The sequence below is a fragment of the Perognathus longimembris genome, chromosome 22 (assembly GCF_023159225.1).
Source record: "Perognathus longimembris pacificus isolate PPM17 chromosome 22, ASM2315922v1, whole genome shotgun sequence".
NCBI lineage: Eukaryota > Metazoa > Chordata > Mammalia > Rodentia > Heteromyidae > Perognathus > Perognathus longimembris.
This window is the reverse complement of record NC_063182.1, coordinates 21022590-21042388: the sequence shown is the minus strand read 5'-3', so window position 1 is coordinate 21042388 and position 19799 is coordinate 21022590. Positions and strand designations below refer to the sequence as shown.

General features: G+C 37.0%; 1 protein-coding gene across 2 annotated transcripts; it reads right to left on the bottom strand.

Moving 5' to 3' along the window:
- Positions 1-5361: 5361 nt before the first annotated feature.
- Positions 5362-19614, bottom strand: Mblac2 (metallo-beta-lactamase domain containing 2). 2 transcript variants are annotated; one of them, XM_048331334.1, is made up of 3 exons: positions 18732-19614; positions 8259-8671; positions 5362-8223 (listed from the first exon to the last, which is right to left on the bottom strand). In XM_048331334.1, exons 1-2 carry the CDS (start codon positions 19186-19188, stop codon positions 8286-8288), a joined length of 843 nt encoding a protein of 280 aa, XP_048187291.1. In that variant the 5' UTR covers positions 19189-19614; the 3' UTR covers positions 5362-8223; positions 8259-8285. The 2 variants fall into 2 exon arrangements, with proteins under 2 accessions (XP_048187291.1, XP_048187292.1); XM_048331335.1 differs by having other exon boundaries at positions 5362-8234; positions 8274-8671.
- Positions 19615-19799: the final 185 nt, after the last annotated feature.

Genomic DNA, 19799 nt, shown 5'->3' with positions numbered 1-19799 from the left:
AATGGAATGTATTCTCTTTGGACAGTTCAAACTTCCAGGATGTTAGAACTTTACATAAAAAGACTTCTTACAGAAAGCAACAGCTGCACATTGTTCTTGAACCTGTTTGCATTTCTTTCCACAATTTTACTTTTCCATTCTCACCTAACTTCACCATTTCCTGAACTTATTTTCCCTCTTTGTTGATTAGAAATCCCAACCATCAGTGCCAAGAAATCTGGGAGCAGATAACATTTTAACTCTTGTGACAGAGATCCCCTACCTCAGAAAATGTTACATATTGCCTACCAAAAATAGTGTCCTCCAAGTACTTTCCCATCCAACAACCACTACCACCTAATTTAGGGTCACACATTTTATTTATTTTTATTTTTTATTATCTTTAATTATACAAAAGAGTTCCGTTTAACAAAGCAGTTTATGGATACGATATATCTAGATCAATGTCATTCCTTCCAGTATTCTCAACCATCCATCCCTCCCCACCCTTTCCCTCACTCTTCCTAAATATTGAAGGCTGTATATTGGATTCTTTGCCTGCACGCTCCCCTTATTCTATTTACTTGTCTACCTCGTTCCCCGTGATCCTGACCTACCACTTTTGAATACCAGCTTCCAGGTGTTGAATTTTTCAGAACTTTCATCTTTCCTTCCTAAAGAATTACACAGTTGAGTTCTTTCTTGAATCTTTCTTATTTCAGTTAATATATTTGTATATGCTCACATACTATAAGGTCTTACATTTAATAGTGTGTGGGAAGTGAAAGGGAATATCAAAATCGAGATAGGGAATCGAGATAGGGAATATCAAAATCGAGGATAGAAAGACAAAACGACTCCAAAAGCAATACTTGTAAAACCATTTAGTGTAAACCAACTGAACAACTCATGCAGGGAGAGCAAAAAGCGGAGGGGGAAGGGAAAATGAAGGAGGAGGTAAAAAACAGTACAAGAAATGTACTCATTGCCTAACATATGAACGTATGAAACTATAACCTCTCTGTACATCACTTTGACAATAAAAAAAAATTGTGTGTGTGTGTGTGTGTGTGTGTGTGTGTGTTTGGGAGTACTGGATATTTGAACTTATCTCATGCTTGCTAAAGAGTCACTCCATTGCTTGAGCAAATCTTACTAGGCCTTTTGCTTTGCTTTCTTTTCAGATAAAGTCTCACCTTGTACTAGGGCAGACCTCAGACCAGACCACAATTCTCCCACCTATGCTTCCTGTGTTTGAGTTGATGGGGGAGGAAGTTTTGACCCCTCCCCCTTTTCTGTCTAGCTAGTCTTAAACCGTGATGCAATCTCTGTTTTCTGAATAGCTGGGATTTTAGGCATGAAACACCATGCTTGATACGCTTTTGTTCATTTGTTATTTTTGTTGCTTTTGGGTTTTTTGTTGTTTATAGGGTTCCTTTATTGTTCTTTTAATATCAATGAGATGTATACTTCTGCGTCCTCTTTCTTCATCAGCATACATTAGTAATGCCCTTAATGGAATTATGTGATAATTATGTACACTGTACTTTGAACACATTTACTCCTCTATTTTATATTCTTAAGCCTCTTACTCCAATCTGGCTTTCAAATTGAAAGTATTGAAATATAAACTTAAAAATATCACGCATTTTCTTGATAAATAATAATGCTTAAATAACAAAGATATATTTTATTCCCACGTAAATATAAAATGGTTTCACATAACATTTTTCAACTCATTGATTAACAAGGAAACTAGATTAAGGGAAAATTTCCAAGAACATATACACACACAATTGAAAGAAAGTGGCTAAAAATTGCCAGAGTAGTTAATAAGGCAAGAGAATGTAATGTTTGTGGTAATATTTTATCCTAAGAACCCAATTGTATTTCTAATTGACCAAAGAATTTATTTATATCACTATATATAAGAATTACTTGCAAGACTATTAATTTTGTACAAGTTTATTCCTATCCATATTGAGATGTAAAAGAGACTCCTAGATAGAAAATTAGGTCAAAGTAACCAATTATTTTATATTATCAAATGCTCTCCAGAAGGTATGGCAGTAATCTCTTTTGAAGTTTTCAACTGATAGATATTTTTCTTCACATTGCCATTTAAGGAAAATAATTATGTTGGTGGGCTGAACAACAGCATACAAAAGAGCCTTCTTGCATGTGCTGCAGTACTGGGACAAACCACGAGAAGGCACTGTGCACTGCATTTCTTGCACAAACTGAATTGGATGGATGGTTAAATCATTGTGAGACATTGTTTTGTCGCTGAATTTGAAAACTAATCAAGTGAACTGTGGTTCTCCTTACCTCTAAAGTAGATTCTAGTAGATGATAAAGGAATTATCCCCAAAGTTAAAAAAATTAAAACAGGGATAACTTTTTGTTGGACTATGTCTGGTGTGAAAGCTCCACTCCGTTTTTACAGATTGGGGGTTAGAAGGTTATCTCAGTGGTATAGTGGTTGCCTAGCAGGTGCAAGGCCCTGAATTCCAGCCCCGGGACCACAGAAAATAAATGCATAAATGAGCCAGGAAAGGGATGGGGAAGAGGAAAGAAGAACACAGTACACCTGATAAACTAAGAAAAGTTAGGTTCATAAACACAATTACCTAAAAAGGACCATGCAGATGAGCAAAGTAAGTAAAGCTGGCTGGATATAATATATCACTCAAGATTTGTAGCATGACAATTATGGCAAATTGGAAAGCTTTGTGCTTCTGGTTGAAAACAGAGATCACTAGTCAGGTCTAGACAGATATGAAAATACAGTTTCAGATTGCTGGATTTTCAGGTATTGTTTGTTACTTTAGATTTTTTATTTATTTATTTATTTATTTTTGCAGTTGTGGGATTCTACCACTTGGACCACTTCCAGCTTTTTCTGTATGTGGTACTGAGGAATGGATTTGACACTTGATGGCACACTTTCAATTAATGTGGGATTATCTGAGAAAGTCTAGCAGTCACCACACAGCTGCAGCGGACAGTTGGTGACAAGCGGCTTCATGGGGCTTTAAGCTCTATAAATCTGTGAATATAAGCATACTCAAGGGTAAAGATTAGCAGAATTTAATTTAATATCAGAGAATGGACTTTTAGGCAGTTCTGGGAAAACTAAAAGTTCAGCTACATAAGGTACCTTGGGAAATAAAGCATCTTGGGCAGTTTTCTGCAGAGTTTTGATCTTTCCTTTAATCTCTTGCTTTACCCAACTGGGATGCAAATTGTTCTAATTTAAAAAATAAACTTCTTGTTTCCTTAAGCAGCTTATTAAGCATAGTTTATTTATTTTTTCTTTTTTCTGGACTAGGCCTTCACCCAGTCATTGTGCATGACAGGTAAGCTTTCTAACACTTGAGTTGTGTCTTTGGCCTTTTTGTTTTTCCTTTTGAGCATCTTGCTGCTCTTTGTCTGGGTTGGATTTGAACTAACAATCCTCTTCTGCATCCCAAGTAGCTCAGATTACAGGTATGCACTAGCATACCAGACTAATCTTTTTATGATGACTACAAGATTTTATCATTAACTACTTGAGTAACCCATCAAGAAATAAAGGTTGGGGCTGGGAATATGGCCTAGTGGCAAGAGTGCTTGCCTCATATACATGAGGCCCTGGGTTCAATTCCCCAGCACCACATATACAGAAAATGGCCAGAAGTGGCACTGTGGCTCAAGTGGTAGAGTGCTAGCCTTGAGCAAAAAGAAGCCAGGGACAGTGCTCAGGCCCTGAGTCCAAGGCCCAGGACTGGCGTAAAAAAAAAAAAAAAAAAAAAGTTGGAAATGATGAGATAAAGTAGTGTCATTCAAGAACAAACAGATCAGTACATCACTCAACTTTTAAGTCCAGAAACATTTTTATTCCAGGACTGGTTCTTGAACCCAGGGACCTTGGGCTTTCCATGAGGAGCTTTCTTGCTTGCAGTTGGCGCTCTGCCACTTGATCCACACTCCAATTCTGATCCATTTAGGCTATTCTCTTATCTTTCCCTTTTAGAAATACGCACTTTATGCCATTATGTCTTGGAAGTAAATTAACTGCTTTGATTTTATAGAGACTTAAGTTTGCCTTGAGTCTCAAAAGAGACTTTAAGGCTTTTGAATAATATTTTACCTGTTAAAAGACCATGAGAACTTTTGGAGATAAGACTGAATGAATGTATCTTATGATGTAGGTATGAGCCTATTTGTGGGGGTTAGGGGGTCCAAGGGTGAAATATAATGAAATATAATGATTTAAGGAGATATGTTTGGGTGTCAAGGTGACAAAGGGTGAATTTATGCTAAATAATATCAACTTGGTTGGATTAAGGAACATTTACAAGATTAGGAAAGCACAGATTTGCCTGTCTCTGTGAAGGTGTTACTAAAGTAGGAATGGGGCAAATGCCCCTGAATGTAGGTGATATTATGCCATAGGCTAGCAGCTGTGGGCAGCAGAGATCGAATAAAAAGGAGAAAGCAAGAAAACCCAGAATGCAGTCATTTTTCTCCTCTCTTGACTTCCTGGTCACTTTGCTGTATGCTGCTCTGCTTTGCTTTGTCCTTCCTGTCATGATGGACTGAAACCTCTGAAACTATAACCCAAAATAGTTTTCTCAAGTTTTCTGTTGTTTGGTTTTTGTTTTGTTGGCCAAGTATCTTGTCAGGGCAATGCAAATGTCTGACTAAAACACTCCAATGACTGAATGTGTCAAATTGTACTTCACAATTGTCCTCAAGCTGGCTAGAATATCCCTCACAGCATGAAGTGAAACATCCACTTATCTTAGCTATGATGGGGAGGCCTAAGAGGCAGATTGGTGCCCAAATGCACATCTGGACAGGAAGTGAGACACTTTCTTAAAAATAACCAGTAGCCAACAAAGCTGTAGCTGTGGCTCAGTAGTAAGAGATTAACATTAAAATTTACATGGAATTTGTAAAATTCCTAGCAAGAATGAGACTCAAAGTTCAAACCTGGAATTGCCAAATAAAAGAATCTTTTATTTTAGTCTTTAACATTTTTATGGAATTCAGCTTTGTTTCCACAGAAAGCAGATTATTATTCAATAATATAGTTCTGGCTCACAAATTTAGGTCTTCAATCTACTTGCAATTTATTTTTATGATGGTATGAGTGTTTTCCCCACATCAACAACTGTAGTATGCAATGAGTTGTCCATCTTTTACCCACTAATTTGAAATGCCATACTTATGAAGCACCAAAGGGTTAAGTATTTACAGTTTCTGAGTTTTATCATCTTTCCCACAGATTTGCCATATTTATCACATGCTTTTCAAAAGCATATTTCATAGAGACTATATCCTCCTAAGAAATTTTTGAATAGATTTAATGTTATAAAAAGTACCAACTACTAATTGAAACAACGTCCACTTTAATATTTATTACACCGATGTTTACTTACACGTATTGACAACCATAAGGGGGAAACTTGTGCATGTCACATTCAATCACTATCCATCTCTGAACAGGTACACGTAGTCATTTAACCCAACTCTATTAGAACATACAAGATTTTCTTTAAGCTTCTCAGTTAAAAGGAGGCATCAAATAAGAACAAGCATTAGACAATTAGTAACAACACAAGAATTGTTTTTAAACGTCCTAAATTTTAATGACTTTAAATTACATTTATATATTTATATTTTCAAAAATCATAAATTACAAGGGTCACTGTCAGGGTGAAAATGTTTTAAAGTTTTCTTTAAATATGATATTATGTATCAGCATTATTTGATTTATTCTTGGCACATGTGGTATCTTAGAAAATAAACACTTTGCTAATTTTCTATATTGCGCAGTTATAAGAGAAAAAAACAGTTTAGGGGCATGTAGACCTGTGTTCAGTCAGCAGGTTTATCCCTAGGCCATACTGTGTGAGGCAGGGTAACTACCTCTTGTTGCTAGAACCAGGATTGAACTTTAAAAATGCATACTTAAAACATACGGCATAGGTACTTAATGAATAATATCCTTTTCCAAATTTATTAATACTTTATTCACATGGTAGAAATAGCAAAATACTTTATTATGTATTATAGATTGAAAAAACGTTAATTTAACAAATAATGTCAATGTATTTTGGAAAATTACACTTCTAAAAAATAAGGAGAAACCCTTAACAGGAGTAACTTTTTCCTAATAAGATTTAATGCATATTATACACTCTAATTTTAAAATAAATCCTAAAATATGGATGAAATGGTCAATGGTTAAGGACTTTTGGTTTTCTTTTGTGCTACTGATATAAAAATAATGGCTATATTTAAGGCTCATTAAGTCATTATAGATGCCCTGAACCAATCTATATTCTTGATGTCATGCTATCAGCTGAAACAGCCCTACTGCCTTGAATGACCATCCCAGAGCACTCTAGTGATGTTCTATACTTGAACCAATCATAGCCTCTTTTCTGACTCTATGTAAAGGTTCGTTTGGTGGCATCTGGTAGTTAGTTCACATCATTAAAGATTACTCATATGAACAAATCACAATCCCATCTTTTACAGACTAAATATGTGGTGCTTGGAAGAAATGAGATTCCTGAAAATTGAATGTATATCATTCCAAGAAAAAGATTACTGTATATAGCAATGATGGCACCTCTATTTTTGCATTATTTTGTTTCCTACCCAGACCCCCTAACAAATTATCCTTCCAAATATGACTCAAAATCCCTCCTCTACGAAATTTTCCCTAACCATACTTCATACCCCTCCCCTTATGTCCCTTACACTCATGCATAATTTATATGAACTTCAACTTGCATATATCATTATTCATATATTATGTACCTTCTACTCCCAGCTATAATGTTGCCTATGAATTCCACAGTGATTAGCATAGTGCTGTGCATGTACATTTCGTCTGTGTATACTCATGTGGGATGTGTGTCTGTGTGTCTATGTATGTAGTAAATGAATTAAAAGAAAAACAACAACTAAAACTAAAGAACCTGGTGTCTGTAAGGTAGAAAAAGTTACATTAATTTGACAGAAATCAGAGTTGCTTTAATTTTCTAGTAGTGAAAGATTTGATGCCCAAATCTGCATCTCTTTGCTTTTAGATATGTCAATAATAAAAAGGTAATAGAAAAAAATCGTTTATGAAATATTTCAAAAGGCTTTGTAATTAAATTATCAAGAGCACCAAATGAAATAATTACTAAATAGTGGTTTTACCTTTCCTATGACTTTATGAACTAAGACTTGTTTTGTTCAAGACAAAGTACTGAACAGGAATAGGTGTTGTGAATCAGGATAGAAAGGCAATTCACTCTAGGCCAATACATAATACACATTTTGCAATTAATGTAAAAATCCCTTTGTGGTACATATATGTCAAATAAAATAATGGTTATATCAAGATATCATAGATTTTTATATTTGTTTTAATACTGTAAAACATGACACAACACTGGAGATCCTACTTAAGATAAATTTTGTTTATATTAGCTACTAATATTAAAATAGGATATAATAAAAATTATTCTCAATGTGCATATTTTTAGATTTGCCTGACAGTGTCCTTTTGAGAAATCTGACAATTGGTAGTTAGGTTACATATATTTGAATATCACTTTCATTACTGAAAATATTACCTACATAAAAACAAACAATATATAATAGCTTTTTACCAAAGCACTTTCCAATTTATATTTAAAGCTTTTCAATAAATCAGATTTCATTGTATTTTTCATAAGTTAATTTACACTGCATAAATAAATGCTATAATTACATAAAGAATAAATTAAATACAAGCATAAAAATACAAGACCACAACCATGGGATGCTTTAGCTATCATTCTAAATGTTAAGTCTGTGTGTTTGCATTTAGTTCTAATGTATTTTCAGGACAACATGAATGAAATTCTAAAAACTCAAGTTTGGAGTAAAAACATGAATGCCTCTTTTCTTAGATCAGTTAGGAAGTGAAATAAAAAAATGGGCTTGGAAAGTTCTTATGCTACATACTATATGTCTGTATGGCATTTTCTAGAGTAATTGTAAGATGACAGCCTTAAGAAGTTATAAGCTTATTTATGTAGTTTCTTAGAAATGAAACAAATATTCTTCTTTTTTGGCTTTATTCATTTTTCAATCTTTTTTTCTCTAATATGCAACAGTTGTATAAAAACACTTCTTGAAATGCTCACCATTAACCATTTTACACAGCACAAATGAATTGTTAATTTATATAATTAACAAAAATAGATGGAGGGAATGTATACATATATATATATATCATTCATGTTGTCCTTAAAATAATATATATATAATATATATTAGGGTGAGGTCCTAGAATTTGTTACACGGAGGGCTAGACTTGCAAGAGATCTCATAGCAAAAGTAGACACTTTGTGACATATCCCAGCTTTGGAAATGTAGTTAGAAGCCAATCGAAAAAGCCTTTCAGCACCAAAGGTATTAAAGTGGCCAGGAAGCACCTTCTCCACCAGACCTCTGTCCACTAGTTCTATCAGACGTTCACAAGTGCCAACATAGTCACTTATCCTGCTGTATGGGAGCCAGTCAATTAGCGATCCATCGTACACGACATCTCCACTGAAGAGAATCTTTCGGTCTTTGTCATGCAAGCAAATACTACCCCTGGAGTGACCTGGCATGTGCATGACAGTGAGCTGTCTGTCACCAAGGTTGATCACATCCCCTACAAATGGAAACATTTAACAGATAAATATGCTGTATACATGATTTCAATAACTAAACATAAGAACATTAAAGTTTCAAAGAAATCAGGAAAGATGACGTTCATTCACTTTTACTCTGTAACTACTATTATATCTTAATGATAATTTTTTAAAAAAGTGGCCTATATTTCATTCCTATTGTTTGCTAGACCGGTGTTTACCAAAGTGAGTAATGCATAACTCTACTTTTGCAGGTTATTATATGTTTGCCTTTTTTTGTTTTTAAGAATTAAGGAGCTTTCTTTTCCTCAAGACTTATGAAGGCCTTTTAATAGCACAATAGATATTATAGATATAAAGAAAATACACAATTTCTCAAACTTATTTTACTGTTCAGAATACCCATACTACTACTATCCAGTTGGCACAATTTTAAAATGTTGCTCCAGTGAATTACACTGTATTTTTACCCTGTTGTATCACTCTGTCGGAATTAGGGCTCAAAGATTTCATTTATATAATCAAGCTCTGGATAATGCCATTGCTGTTCTGATCCAAGAACCTCACATTCTCTGTGAGAATCTACTAAATCATTGCCGGCTCATATGGTACCTTTAAGTAGGGCAAAATCTCAGGGATATCAGTTATTGATATTGAGGAAATGGACCTCTATGGGGCAAGATGGCTGCATTTCACAGAAAGTGTGCTAACTTGAAATAAAGATTTGTTAAAATATTCATGTAGTTTCATTTCTAGTTCAAACACATTATTGAAAGAAAAGTAAAAGAAATATAATGGAGGAATTCAATAATATAATAATCAGGATTTGTTAAACAGAAGGAAAGAAAGAACAAAAGAACAAAATGAAATATAACATAAAATAGCAGTCCAAAATCCAGTTGTATCAATAATTACAAGAAATATTAATGGGACTGGGCACCAGTGGCTCATGCCTATAATCCTAACTTCTCAGGTAGTTGAGCTATGAGAACTGAGGTTTAGAGCCAGCCTGGGGAGAAAAATCTATCAGATTTCATTATCAATTAACCAACAAAAAGTTACATGGAAGGTGTGGCTCAAGTGGTAGAGCACCTGCTCTGAACAGGAAAAGGTGGGTGAAAATGAAAGGCCCTGAGTTCAATCCCTGGTACTGGAACAGTAGAAGAATGGAATAAACACTCTGATCACGTTCAGACATCATCAGACTGGATTAAAGCAAGATGTATGAAGTAACCAAGACAGGATCTTAGGTCAAAGACAAAATTAGATTGTAAAAAGTACAGCATATAAATATTAATGATAAGGAAACTAGAGGGGTATTACTATAAGACAAAGTAAGATTTTTTTGTGTAAGATATTTCATGGGGTTATAAGTCAGGATAATACACTTATGTACACCCAAAACAGAGATTTAAAAAAATCCATGAAGAAAGAACTGCCAATTGAAATAAGAATAAACAAATGAATAATTTTACTGAGACATTTCAAGAATTCCTTTGTAATTCATAAAAACGTACATAGAATAAAGAAAATAAAAAATTCTTATTAACCACCTTGACCTAAGTGCCACATATATAATTGCCACTCCAAACTAGCAAAGTACACTTCTCAACTGTACACAGAATATCAGCAGGTTAAGCAACTTTCAATAAATTTCAAAGGAAAAGAAATACAAAGAATATTCACTGACCACACTTAGTTAAAAAATGAAAAATAACATAAAAACCCAAGATATGCATTTTGAATAAACAAAATTAGCAAACTAATTAAGAATAAAAATAAATATAGGAAACATCCCTAGATGTTAACATTATACTTTTATTTAGCCTATGAAATCAAAAGGGAAACCAGAGAGCACTACAGATAATACTAAGAAAAAAAATTAAGATTTATAGACTATAACTAAAGCAGTACTTAGAAGGTAACTATCTTAAATAATTATTTTATTAAGTATTAAATTTGGTTTAACGTCTAAGGGCTTATTCTAGAAATGCATGTTTAAATTTTGAAGATAATGAAATATGTTAATAAAGAGAGGGCTGGGGATATGGCCTAGTGGCAAGAGAGCTTGCCTCGTATACATGAGGCCCTGGGTTCAATTCCCCAGCACCACATATACAGAAAACGGCCAGAAGTGGCGCTGTGGCTCAAGTGGCAGAGTGCTAGCCTTGAGCAAAAGGAAGCCAGGGACAGTGCTCAGGCCCTGAGTCCAAGCCCCAGGACTGGCAAAAAAAAAAAATAATAATAATAAATAAAAATAAAGAGAAAAACCACAAAAGATTATCGCTAAAGATACATATAATACATCTAACACTCATTTTTGAAAACTTACAGCAATCTGCAAACAGAAAGGAAGGTCCTGAACTTGATAAAGCATACATTGAATAGCTCTTTGAATAGTATAGACAATACAAAGTTCAGGAAAGCACAATCTCCTTTCCTTCTAAGATGGAATAAAACATGATGTTTTTATGCCTTCTGTCTACCATTGCACTGAAGATCCTAACCAGTACAATAACATAAGAAGAAAGGAAGTAAACTCATACATTCTGGATAAGAGGAAGCAATTCTACATTTATTTATAGTGATATGTTATGTATGGAAAATTCTAAGAATGGAAGACAAGCTAGAGAACTAAAAGCTTTAACAATATCACAAGATAGATCAACACGCAAAATGTACAGTATTCCTACATGCAAATGTACTTTCAAAAATAAATTTTAGCTGGGTGTTGGTGGCTCATGCCTATAATCCTAGCTACACAGGAGGCTAAGATCTGAGGATCACAGTTGGAAGCCAGCCCAGGTTGAAAACTGTGAGTCTCTTATCTCCACCAAACAACTCAGAAAAAGCTGGACGTGGTGCTGTAGCTCAAATCGTAGATGGCTAGTCTTGAGCAAAGAAGCTCAGGGATAGCATCTAGGCCCTGAGTTCAAGCTCCGGTATTGGCAAAAATAAAATAAAACAAAAAATTAAGACATTCCATTAAAACATCATTTAAAAGAACAAAATACTCAAGAAAGAACTTTAATAATTTTTATTATGCTACAAAAACACTGGAGAGGAATTAAAGAAGGTGAAAACAAAAGGAGATATAAGGTCCAACCCATTGATGAATCAATGCTATTAGAATGATAACTTAATCCAACCTTTTTATCACTGTACTACATAGAACTTCCCATAGTGGCTGAAACAGCCTGTGTCAATACGGTCCAATGTGAGAGCTATTAGAATGATAACTTAATCCTTTCTATAACTGTACTACATAGAATTTCCCATAGTGGCTGAAACGGCCTGTGTCAATGTGGCCCAATGTGAGAGCTACTAGCCACTTGTGACTGCTGCGGCTTGAAATGTGCTATGTGTTACTAAGAAATTTTTTTATTTTAATCTACCTTTTCTGTTCTCTTTTTTTAAGGACAGTTTTCGTGGGTTTTTTTTTCTTTTCAGATTTGCTGTTTGAACTAGACAGATGCTCAACCACTTGCGCCATATTTCTGGCCCGAAGATAAGTTAAATTTCATTTATTGGATAGCCACATACAGTTTGTGGCTACTGCTAACACCCAGAGCTGACACAACATAGTTTCAACATGATTTTAAAGAAACTGAAATTTAACAAAAAATAAATAACTACATAACACTAGTGGTGTGGTTCAGTGAAGTGCTGAGTAGCATTTATAAGGTCTGGGTTCAATTCCTCCATAGTACAGGAAAAAAAAATAGTGGGAAGATTTATACTATCTAATTTCAAGAACTTTATTTAAAAGTGACAGTAAATAACCTGCTAAATCGTGGATACAATCCATGTGAAAATAAACAGTCCAAACACAGACATGCAACATATGGACAAACATTGGATCAATTTGAGTAAAAGTAATTCAGTGAAGGATGTAATAAAAATGAGTTCAAGTGTAGACATTTCAATAATTTGGCTGGGTATGCACACACATTTACACACACAAAATCTGTCAGTGTTTAACTCACAATAAACTCAAAATTTAACTCATAAGAAGTCAAAAGACTAAATGTGCCATCTTTTAGGAAAAGGAGAAATATTTATGATCTTAGGCTATGATATAGTTTTTTGTTTTGTTTTGTTTTGTTTTGTTTTTTTGCCAGTCCTGGGCCTTGGACTCAGGGCCTGAGCACTGTCCCTGGCTTCTTTTTGTTCAAGGCTAGCACTCTGCCACTTGAGCCACAGCACCACTTCTGGCTTCATGTATACGAGGCTAAACACTTTTGCCACTAGGCCATATTCCCAGCCCTATGTTATAGTTTTTAGATGTAACATAAATTAAAATGAAACAGAATTTGTTCTTCCAAGTAATAAACTATCTTGATTAAAAAGACACCATTAATAAAATGAAAAGACAAGGAACACTGAAGAAAATATTTATAAAACATATTTGATTAAAGACATATCCAGAAAATATTTAAAAAAACTTTTATAACTAGGTAATTAAAAAAACTCAATTTTTCAAAAAGGAAGAAAAGATTCTTGAGCCTTTTCAGCAGAGAGTATTTGACTAATAAGAAAGAACCTGAACAGTTATGTGATGTCATTAACCCTTAGGGAAATAGACCAATTCTAATGAAATACCACTACATACCTACTAGAATGGCTGAAATGAAAAGGATTAATAAAACTAATGTTGACATTATGGAGACATTGGAACTTTTACAGAGCAGGAGTTTAAAATCATAACTACTTTGGAGAACAGTTTTCCATACCCTATTTAAAAATGAACATATACTCACCATGAAACCTAGGAATTCTACACAAATACATATATATTTATATGCAAATGTACATGGCAGTATCATTCTGAGTGTGTGTGTGTGTGTGTGTGTGTGTGTATGTGTGTGTGTTTGCTTTTTAGTACTCGGGCTTGAACTCTCAACCTTGACATCTCCCTTGGCATTTTTTGCTTACAACTGGCACTCTATCATTTAAAGCTACACCTTCAGTTCTGGCTTTTGGTTGGTTAACTGGAGGTAAGAGTTTCTTAGATATATTTGTCTGGGCTAGTTTCAAACTACTATCCTCAGATCTTGGCCTCCTGAGTAGCCACAGTAATAGGTATAAGCCATTAGTATCTAGCACCTGGCCCAGCATCATTCTTTTTTTATTGGTTAGAGAACTTGAAATCCAGGACTGGTTGCTGTTCCTGAGCTCTATTGATCAAAGCTAGCGCCCTACCACTTTGAGACCTAGCACATCTTCCAGTTTCCTGATACTGTACTGGAGTTAGGAGTCTTGCAGACTTTCCTACTCAGGCTGTCTTTCTTGGATCTCAGTCTCTTGAGTAGCTAGGATTATAGGCATGAGCCACCAGCGCCTGGTCTAGCACCATTTTTATCAGCCTGAAACTGTAAAGATGCAACTTTTTTCAACAAGTAAATAAGTGAAATGCTGTGTTTACACACCGGAATGTTTCTCAACAATAGGAAATAAACACATGCAACAACATGGATGAATCTCCAAAACAACGTGCCAAAGGGAAGATGACATTAAGAAACTGTATTGAATGACTATCTCCAAAGACTAGAGAAACACCAAACAGATCATTCTGTCAGGGGTGAGAACAGGAACGGTCAGCAGGGGAGCTTTGAGGAGGGAGGTGACAAAAATGTATTAAAAATGTTATTGTGATTATGGCTTTATGTATGTATTTCCTAAAATTTGTCAAACCATATGCTTAAAATGGAGCATTCAAAATTAAAAAAAACATAATAAAGCTGTTTAAAGGATATAATAAGGGGAAACAGCACAAATGTACATCACTGGCTGAATGGGTATGTAAACTGTGGAATATATTCATTAATGGCAACAATTTGGAAATGGAAATAACCTATTGATCTATGCTTGGAAAAACCTTGAAATCAGTTAAGTACAAGAAGCCAGTCATACAGGTCACACATCATACAGTTCCATTCAAAGGGAATGTTCAGGAAAGAGCAAGCTACTATGGGGTGAGGACTAAAGAGGTGGGAGGGGGGCTTGAAGGACAGTGGACAGTTCCTGGATTCCCAAGGTGTCGTGTTGTCATCCTCCACACATATTTGAAACAATATATTTAAGACTTAAATATAAGAAAAATTTGACTCATCTTTATTGATAATCTTGCTCTCAGAAGGTGACTATTTTTAAAACAACTTTGACTTTTTAAATACCTAACAGTACCAGCTATAATTATATACACTTGTATATTATAGTCTCTTCCATGTATACAAATTTTATCTACTCCACTGGTTCCATGTATATGCTATTTTATTTTAAATTTGTATGTTACCTGTTGATTTACACTATTAAACTGGGGTTTTAGTTCTCTACTTTCCAAAATCTCCAGATAACACTACACACATGTATACATTTTTCATATTCTTACTATTCACCCACTTCAATGAATCATAATTCAGTGATTTCACCCTGTAGTCCTCAATGGTTTGGGTATTGTTACTGTGAAAATGCCTTCATTATATCATCCAATGCTTTAAGTTTCCTTTGCATTAGATTTTCTGTTTACTGCATTTGATGTCTTCTCTCTTGATGTCTTCTCTTCTCCATTATTTTGAAGAAGTGCATCTCTATGGCTTCCTTTTAACAGCATGTGTAAAAGGATTTTTTTTGTTGTTGTTTTTGAGAAGTTGACTGGTAGTTAGATACACTAATCCATTTTGGGAATCATTTGCATGTAGAGTTGACAGCAAAACTTCTTTTCCAGCTCTGAAGTCATTATAATCTGAACACATGATCCTTTGGTTTAAGTTTCTTGTAACCTGTAGATCCTTCTTTGATCTGAATGTGCTGAAAATTTACAGGTTTGGCTGTGTTTTCGTTCATTGTAATGGGGACTCTGTTGTCATTTTCAGAAATGCACATCCTTAACTGTGAGATATATTATTGGATTACCTCCTATTCCTTCTCCTTCACTTTATTTATTCTCTCTGCTCCTATTATGCTAATGTTAGATTTTCTAATACTGTATTTCTATCAATCTATCTCCTTACTTCCATTTGGCCTGTCTGCTCTCTTGTAAGTTTTCAAATTACTGTTCCATAACTTCTACTAATTTCTGTTATTTTAAATTCCAAGTTTATGGATACTGTTCTGCTGCTTATTTGTAAAGCATTCTCATTCTCTTTTGGATATCTAGATCTACTCTCAAGTTGATCATCCTAAAATGGGTCTCATGTTAGAGGCTTCTGTCAGATTTTGCAAAGTGCTTAGTTGCCTATTTGAATAGGGGAGTAGAGATTCTGCTTGAAGCACACATATGGGATGTAGCAAACTAAACTTGCCAGTAATGGCCCAGCCACGGATAACTTAGGAGTGTCTCCAGATGTACATTTCAGTCTTTCCTTGAGGGGTCAGATTTTCCAGATAAGATTGTTCTAATTTCCTTCCCTGGTAGGTCAGGCAATCTTACTTCTAAGCTTATAATAGGAAACACACACTGATTCTCCTGCTTTCACACTGAACAGCTTAGCATACTAGGGCCCATTAGACCTCCATCAAGAAACCACTCTATATTTTACTTCTCTAGAGAGCAAGCTAACTAGATGGGGGAGAGACATTCACTTAAGGAGAAAGGTCTTACATTTTTAAGAGCTTCTTAAGACTTTTAAATGCTTACAAGTCATTCTACTTATTTTAGTGTTCTCCTGGCTCTGAGGTACTAGCTACTGTTGATTTTACCTTGCTGGCTAGTACACAACAGCTAATCAAGTCACTACATCTACTTTCTGGAACCTGAAATTGTTCCCTCAGTCAGAACAGATGTATACTGGAAGCAAACAGATCATATACTCTCTTAGTAGGGCATTATATGAGGGAGTCAGATTCGGTGTTTGCTCAATTTACTACAGATTTAATCTTTCTGGAATCTACATATTTTGTCTTTATCTTTCTCAAGTGACCTAAGTCCATCTGAAGCCACTCTTCTGAGACAACATATCCTTGGCTCTGGTCCAATTGTTTAAAGATGTATAAAGGAGACATCAATATCATAAGTGGAATCACTTGAATCCTGTGAAAAATAGGTAATGTGATGGACCCACATCTAAAAGGTATGGAATATAACTAAGGCCCCTTGTTCTCTTCTTACAGAAAAATACTATTTCACTATTAATAAGGCAAGTTGTTTATCCACCAAACAAAAGCATTTACATTTACCATATTAATCATTTGTCATACATTGCATGATATGCTTACTCTTCTTGACCTTCATTTACATATCAACTTTTGAGTTGGAGATCCACTGAACAGATTTTCTGCTTCTTCGTGACAGGAAATCATCAGTTCACTAAATGAAATGCAATAAATGATTTCAGCCTCCTTATGTTCTCAAACCAAAGCAATGAAGACATTATGCAGTTCGGGTATGTGCTGTAAATGTGCAGCTGTTTATGAATTTTTAATATAAATATTTTATGTATCCTTCTAGGCATCTGGATTATATCTATGGTTAATAACAAGTAGGCAGGCCACACCATTCAGAAGAGACAGGAAATCAATATTTCTGAGAAGTGAGGAAATTAGATACTACTTGAGAGGGTAAGGCATCCAACCTTCTAATGAGAAACAACTTTTAGTAACACAGTACTATCACCTTCTAAGTGTTTGGTAAATATTGAACTTTCTTTTCTCACTTTCAAAGTGATAAAGACTACACAAGTAGCTTGTAAGCCTTTTCCAAATCCCCAAATGCTAGTGATGGGCTGATGGCCCAGCTCCTTCCCAAATGATCTGTGTGACCTCAGGCATGAGATTATCTCTGCAAATCAGTAATCCCTACCATTCTTTCATTCTTTTCTCATTGCTGCCACAGAATCAAAAGTAATGGAAAAAATTGTTTAGCAAACAACTGAAATACATTTTAACATTACTATAAACCACTTTTCAGCTCAAGTGCAATAATTTAATGTGAATATCCATCAACTGCTTGGTAATCTACAAGAAAATAAAACAATTTTTTTAGCTTTAGATTTTAAACTTTAATGATGACACTTCTTGAGTGGGTGGGTGGGAGGTAAGGCATAAAATCTTACAATTTCTTAATATCACAAATGATCCACATCTCAGGTGTATGAGAAAATGAGTTCTTCATTCTTTGCCATGTTGTTTAGTCTCACAGTGAGCTTCATTGTACCCGAACAACTGGATGCATTACGTTACAGAAAGATGTTTCTATTCACTCAACTAACAAACTGATCAAGACAGAAAGGAAAGAAGAGCTTTTACATTCTCAGAATTATAAAAAATATATTTCTCAGGTAGAATTTATGTATGTTCCGCATGGTTTGATCTCTCACTCCTTGGTTCAAATCCTAGATTATATCATCATCTTGTTTAGTGGACTAATTAATTCAATTTATTCTCCTGCATGGGGAGATAGGGCCTGGGCCCTAACTACTCTGATTCCATTTGTTCTGTGAATTTCTCTCTGAACCGCATCCTGTCTTTTAGCTCTTTGCAGAGTCAAGAAAAAACTAAGCTTCACTTCTACCAGAAACAGCCTTATTAATCCCTCTGTTTTGCTTTTACCCAGACCCACTATCTGTCATAATGTAAACCAGACATGGTCTGTTCACTTAAGCAATCAATGTAAACGATGAGGATGAATGAGTGATCGGAACCACAACACTGATGGTTTTCTAAGCCTACAGGTGGGAATGGATCACAGTGGGTCAGCAGTTCTCAAAAGCACTGAGTAGGACATGCACTCTTAACAAGGCAACACTTATTCAGAAACAAAAAAATAAAAAGCTGCCCAGCTAATGTCAGACTGGTGCCTGGGGAAAAGAATGGAATAACCCTTAGTCACGAGTCTCAGCGGTGTCACCAGTGTAAGAAGACAGAGGAAAACTGACTAGGGGGTGGGGCCGGCTTTCATTCGCAGCCGCACCACGCCAGAGCTTATCTCTTCGCCAAGAAGGCTGGAGATCGGCTTCGGTTCTGGTGAATTTTTGTTTTCCCTTTAACTCGGGGAAGGGAATCGTGTTTTTGCAATGTGTCAAAAACAACCGTGCAGCCCTCAGGCAGCCCCTTCCCCGCCCGCCCGCAGGAGCCCCTTACCATCCTGCAGGACCAAGGTGGGCTGCACCGGCTGCACTCGGAACTGCCGGGCCCTCCAACCGGGGCTGGGCGTCCGCACCACCTCGCTGTCGGAGAGCCAGGTCACCGTCTCAAAATTGTCCCCGCGAGCCAGGGCCTCTGCCTCGGCGTGGTGCACGGCCACCTGGTCGAACTGGTAGAGGCCGCCAGAGTGGTCGAAGTGCACGTGGGTGGCCACAGCCAGCAGCGGCCGGCGGGCCGCGTCTTCCTCCTTGGCTCCGCAGCCCTGCAACAGGCCAGAGGAGTACAGGTACTCCGGGAGGCTGCGCAGCCCCAGGCCCGTGTCGATCACCACGTCCTGATCCGAGCCGCGCACCAGCCAGATGTTGGCGCGGTTGCCCGACTCGTAGAAGCGTTCTTGGATCCAGTAGATGCCGTCGCCCAGCGACTTGTGGGCGTACCACTCGAGCGCCGACATGCTGGGCAGGGGTGCGGCCGGCCGGCGGGACGCGCGGGCAAGGAGAGTGTGGACCTGCGTACTGCCCACAGGCCGTCCAGACGCGGGGCGCTGCGGCGGTGCGGAGCCGTCAGCCCGTAGCCTGGGAGGAGGCGCCTAGCGCGGAGGGGCGGGGACGCGGGAGGAAGCGGGAAGAAGAAGGCCGCAACCAGACTGCAGCTCCCGCGCCCGCCAGATCTGCAGGGGGCAGGTGCTGCGCAGCCCGCAGCGGGACGCAGCAGCCACCGCAGCCTCTGCCCTGCGAGCAGGGTTAACGGGGAGGTCACTGCGGCAATCTGGAGACGCAGAAAGAAGACATTTTGATAGCCCCTGGGGCCGGACTGCGGAGTAGACACTCCCTCCCTCCACACCCGGTTCCTCCTCACCCCTCTCCCGCTACTCTGAAGCGGGGGAAGCGCCGGCCAAGGCGTGTGAGCAGCGCCAGGCCGCTCCGCCCTCCCCTCCCAGTGGTGGGAGGCGGGCGTCGGGCCTTACTCGCCGGCGGCACGCCAAGTCGAGCAGGGCGGGAGGAATGGTGTCACTACGGTGCCTGCCAAGGGCTAAAAAGCTCAAGGCTGCAAGGCGGGGCCTGG

What these genes read in the sequence shown, in the direction of transcription:
- Mblac2 (XM_048331334.1), bottom strand. Translation starts at nt 19,188, where the DNA reads ATGTCGGCGCTCGAGTGGTACGCCCACAAGTCGCTGGGCGACGGCATC. An exon ending in CACCTTGGTCCTGCAGGATG is followed by an intron (nt 8,672 to 18,731) that starts GTAAGGGGCTCC and finishes TTCCATTTGTAG; the next exon opens with GGGATGTGATCAACCTTGGT.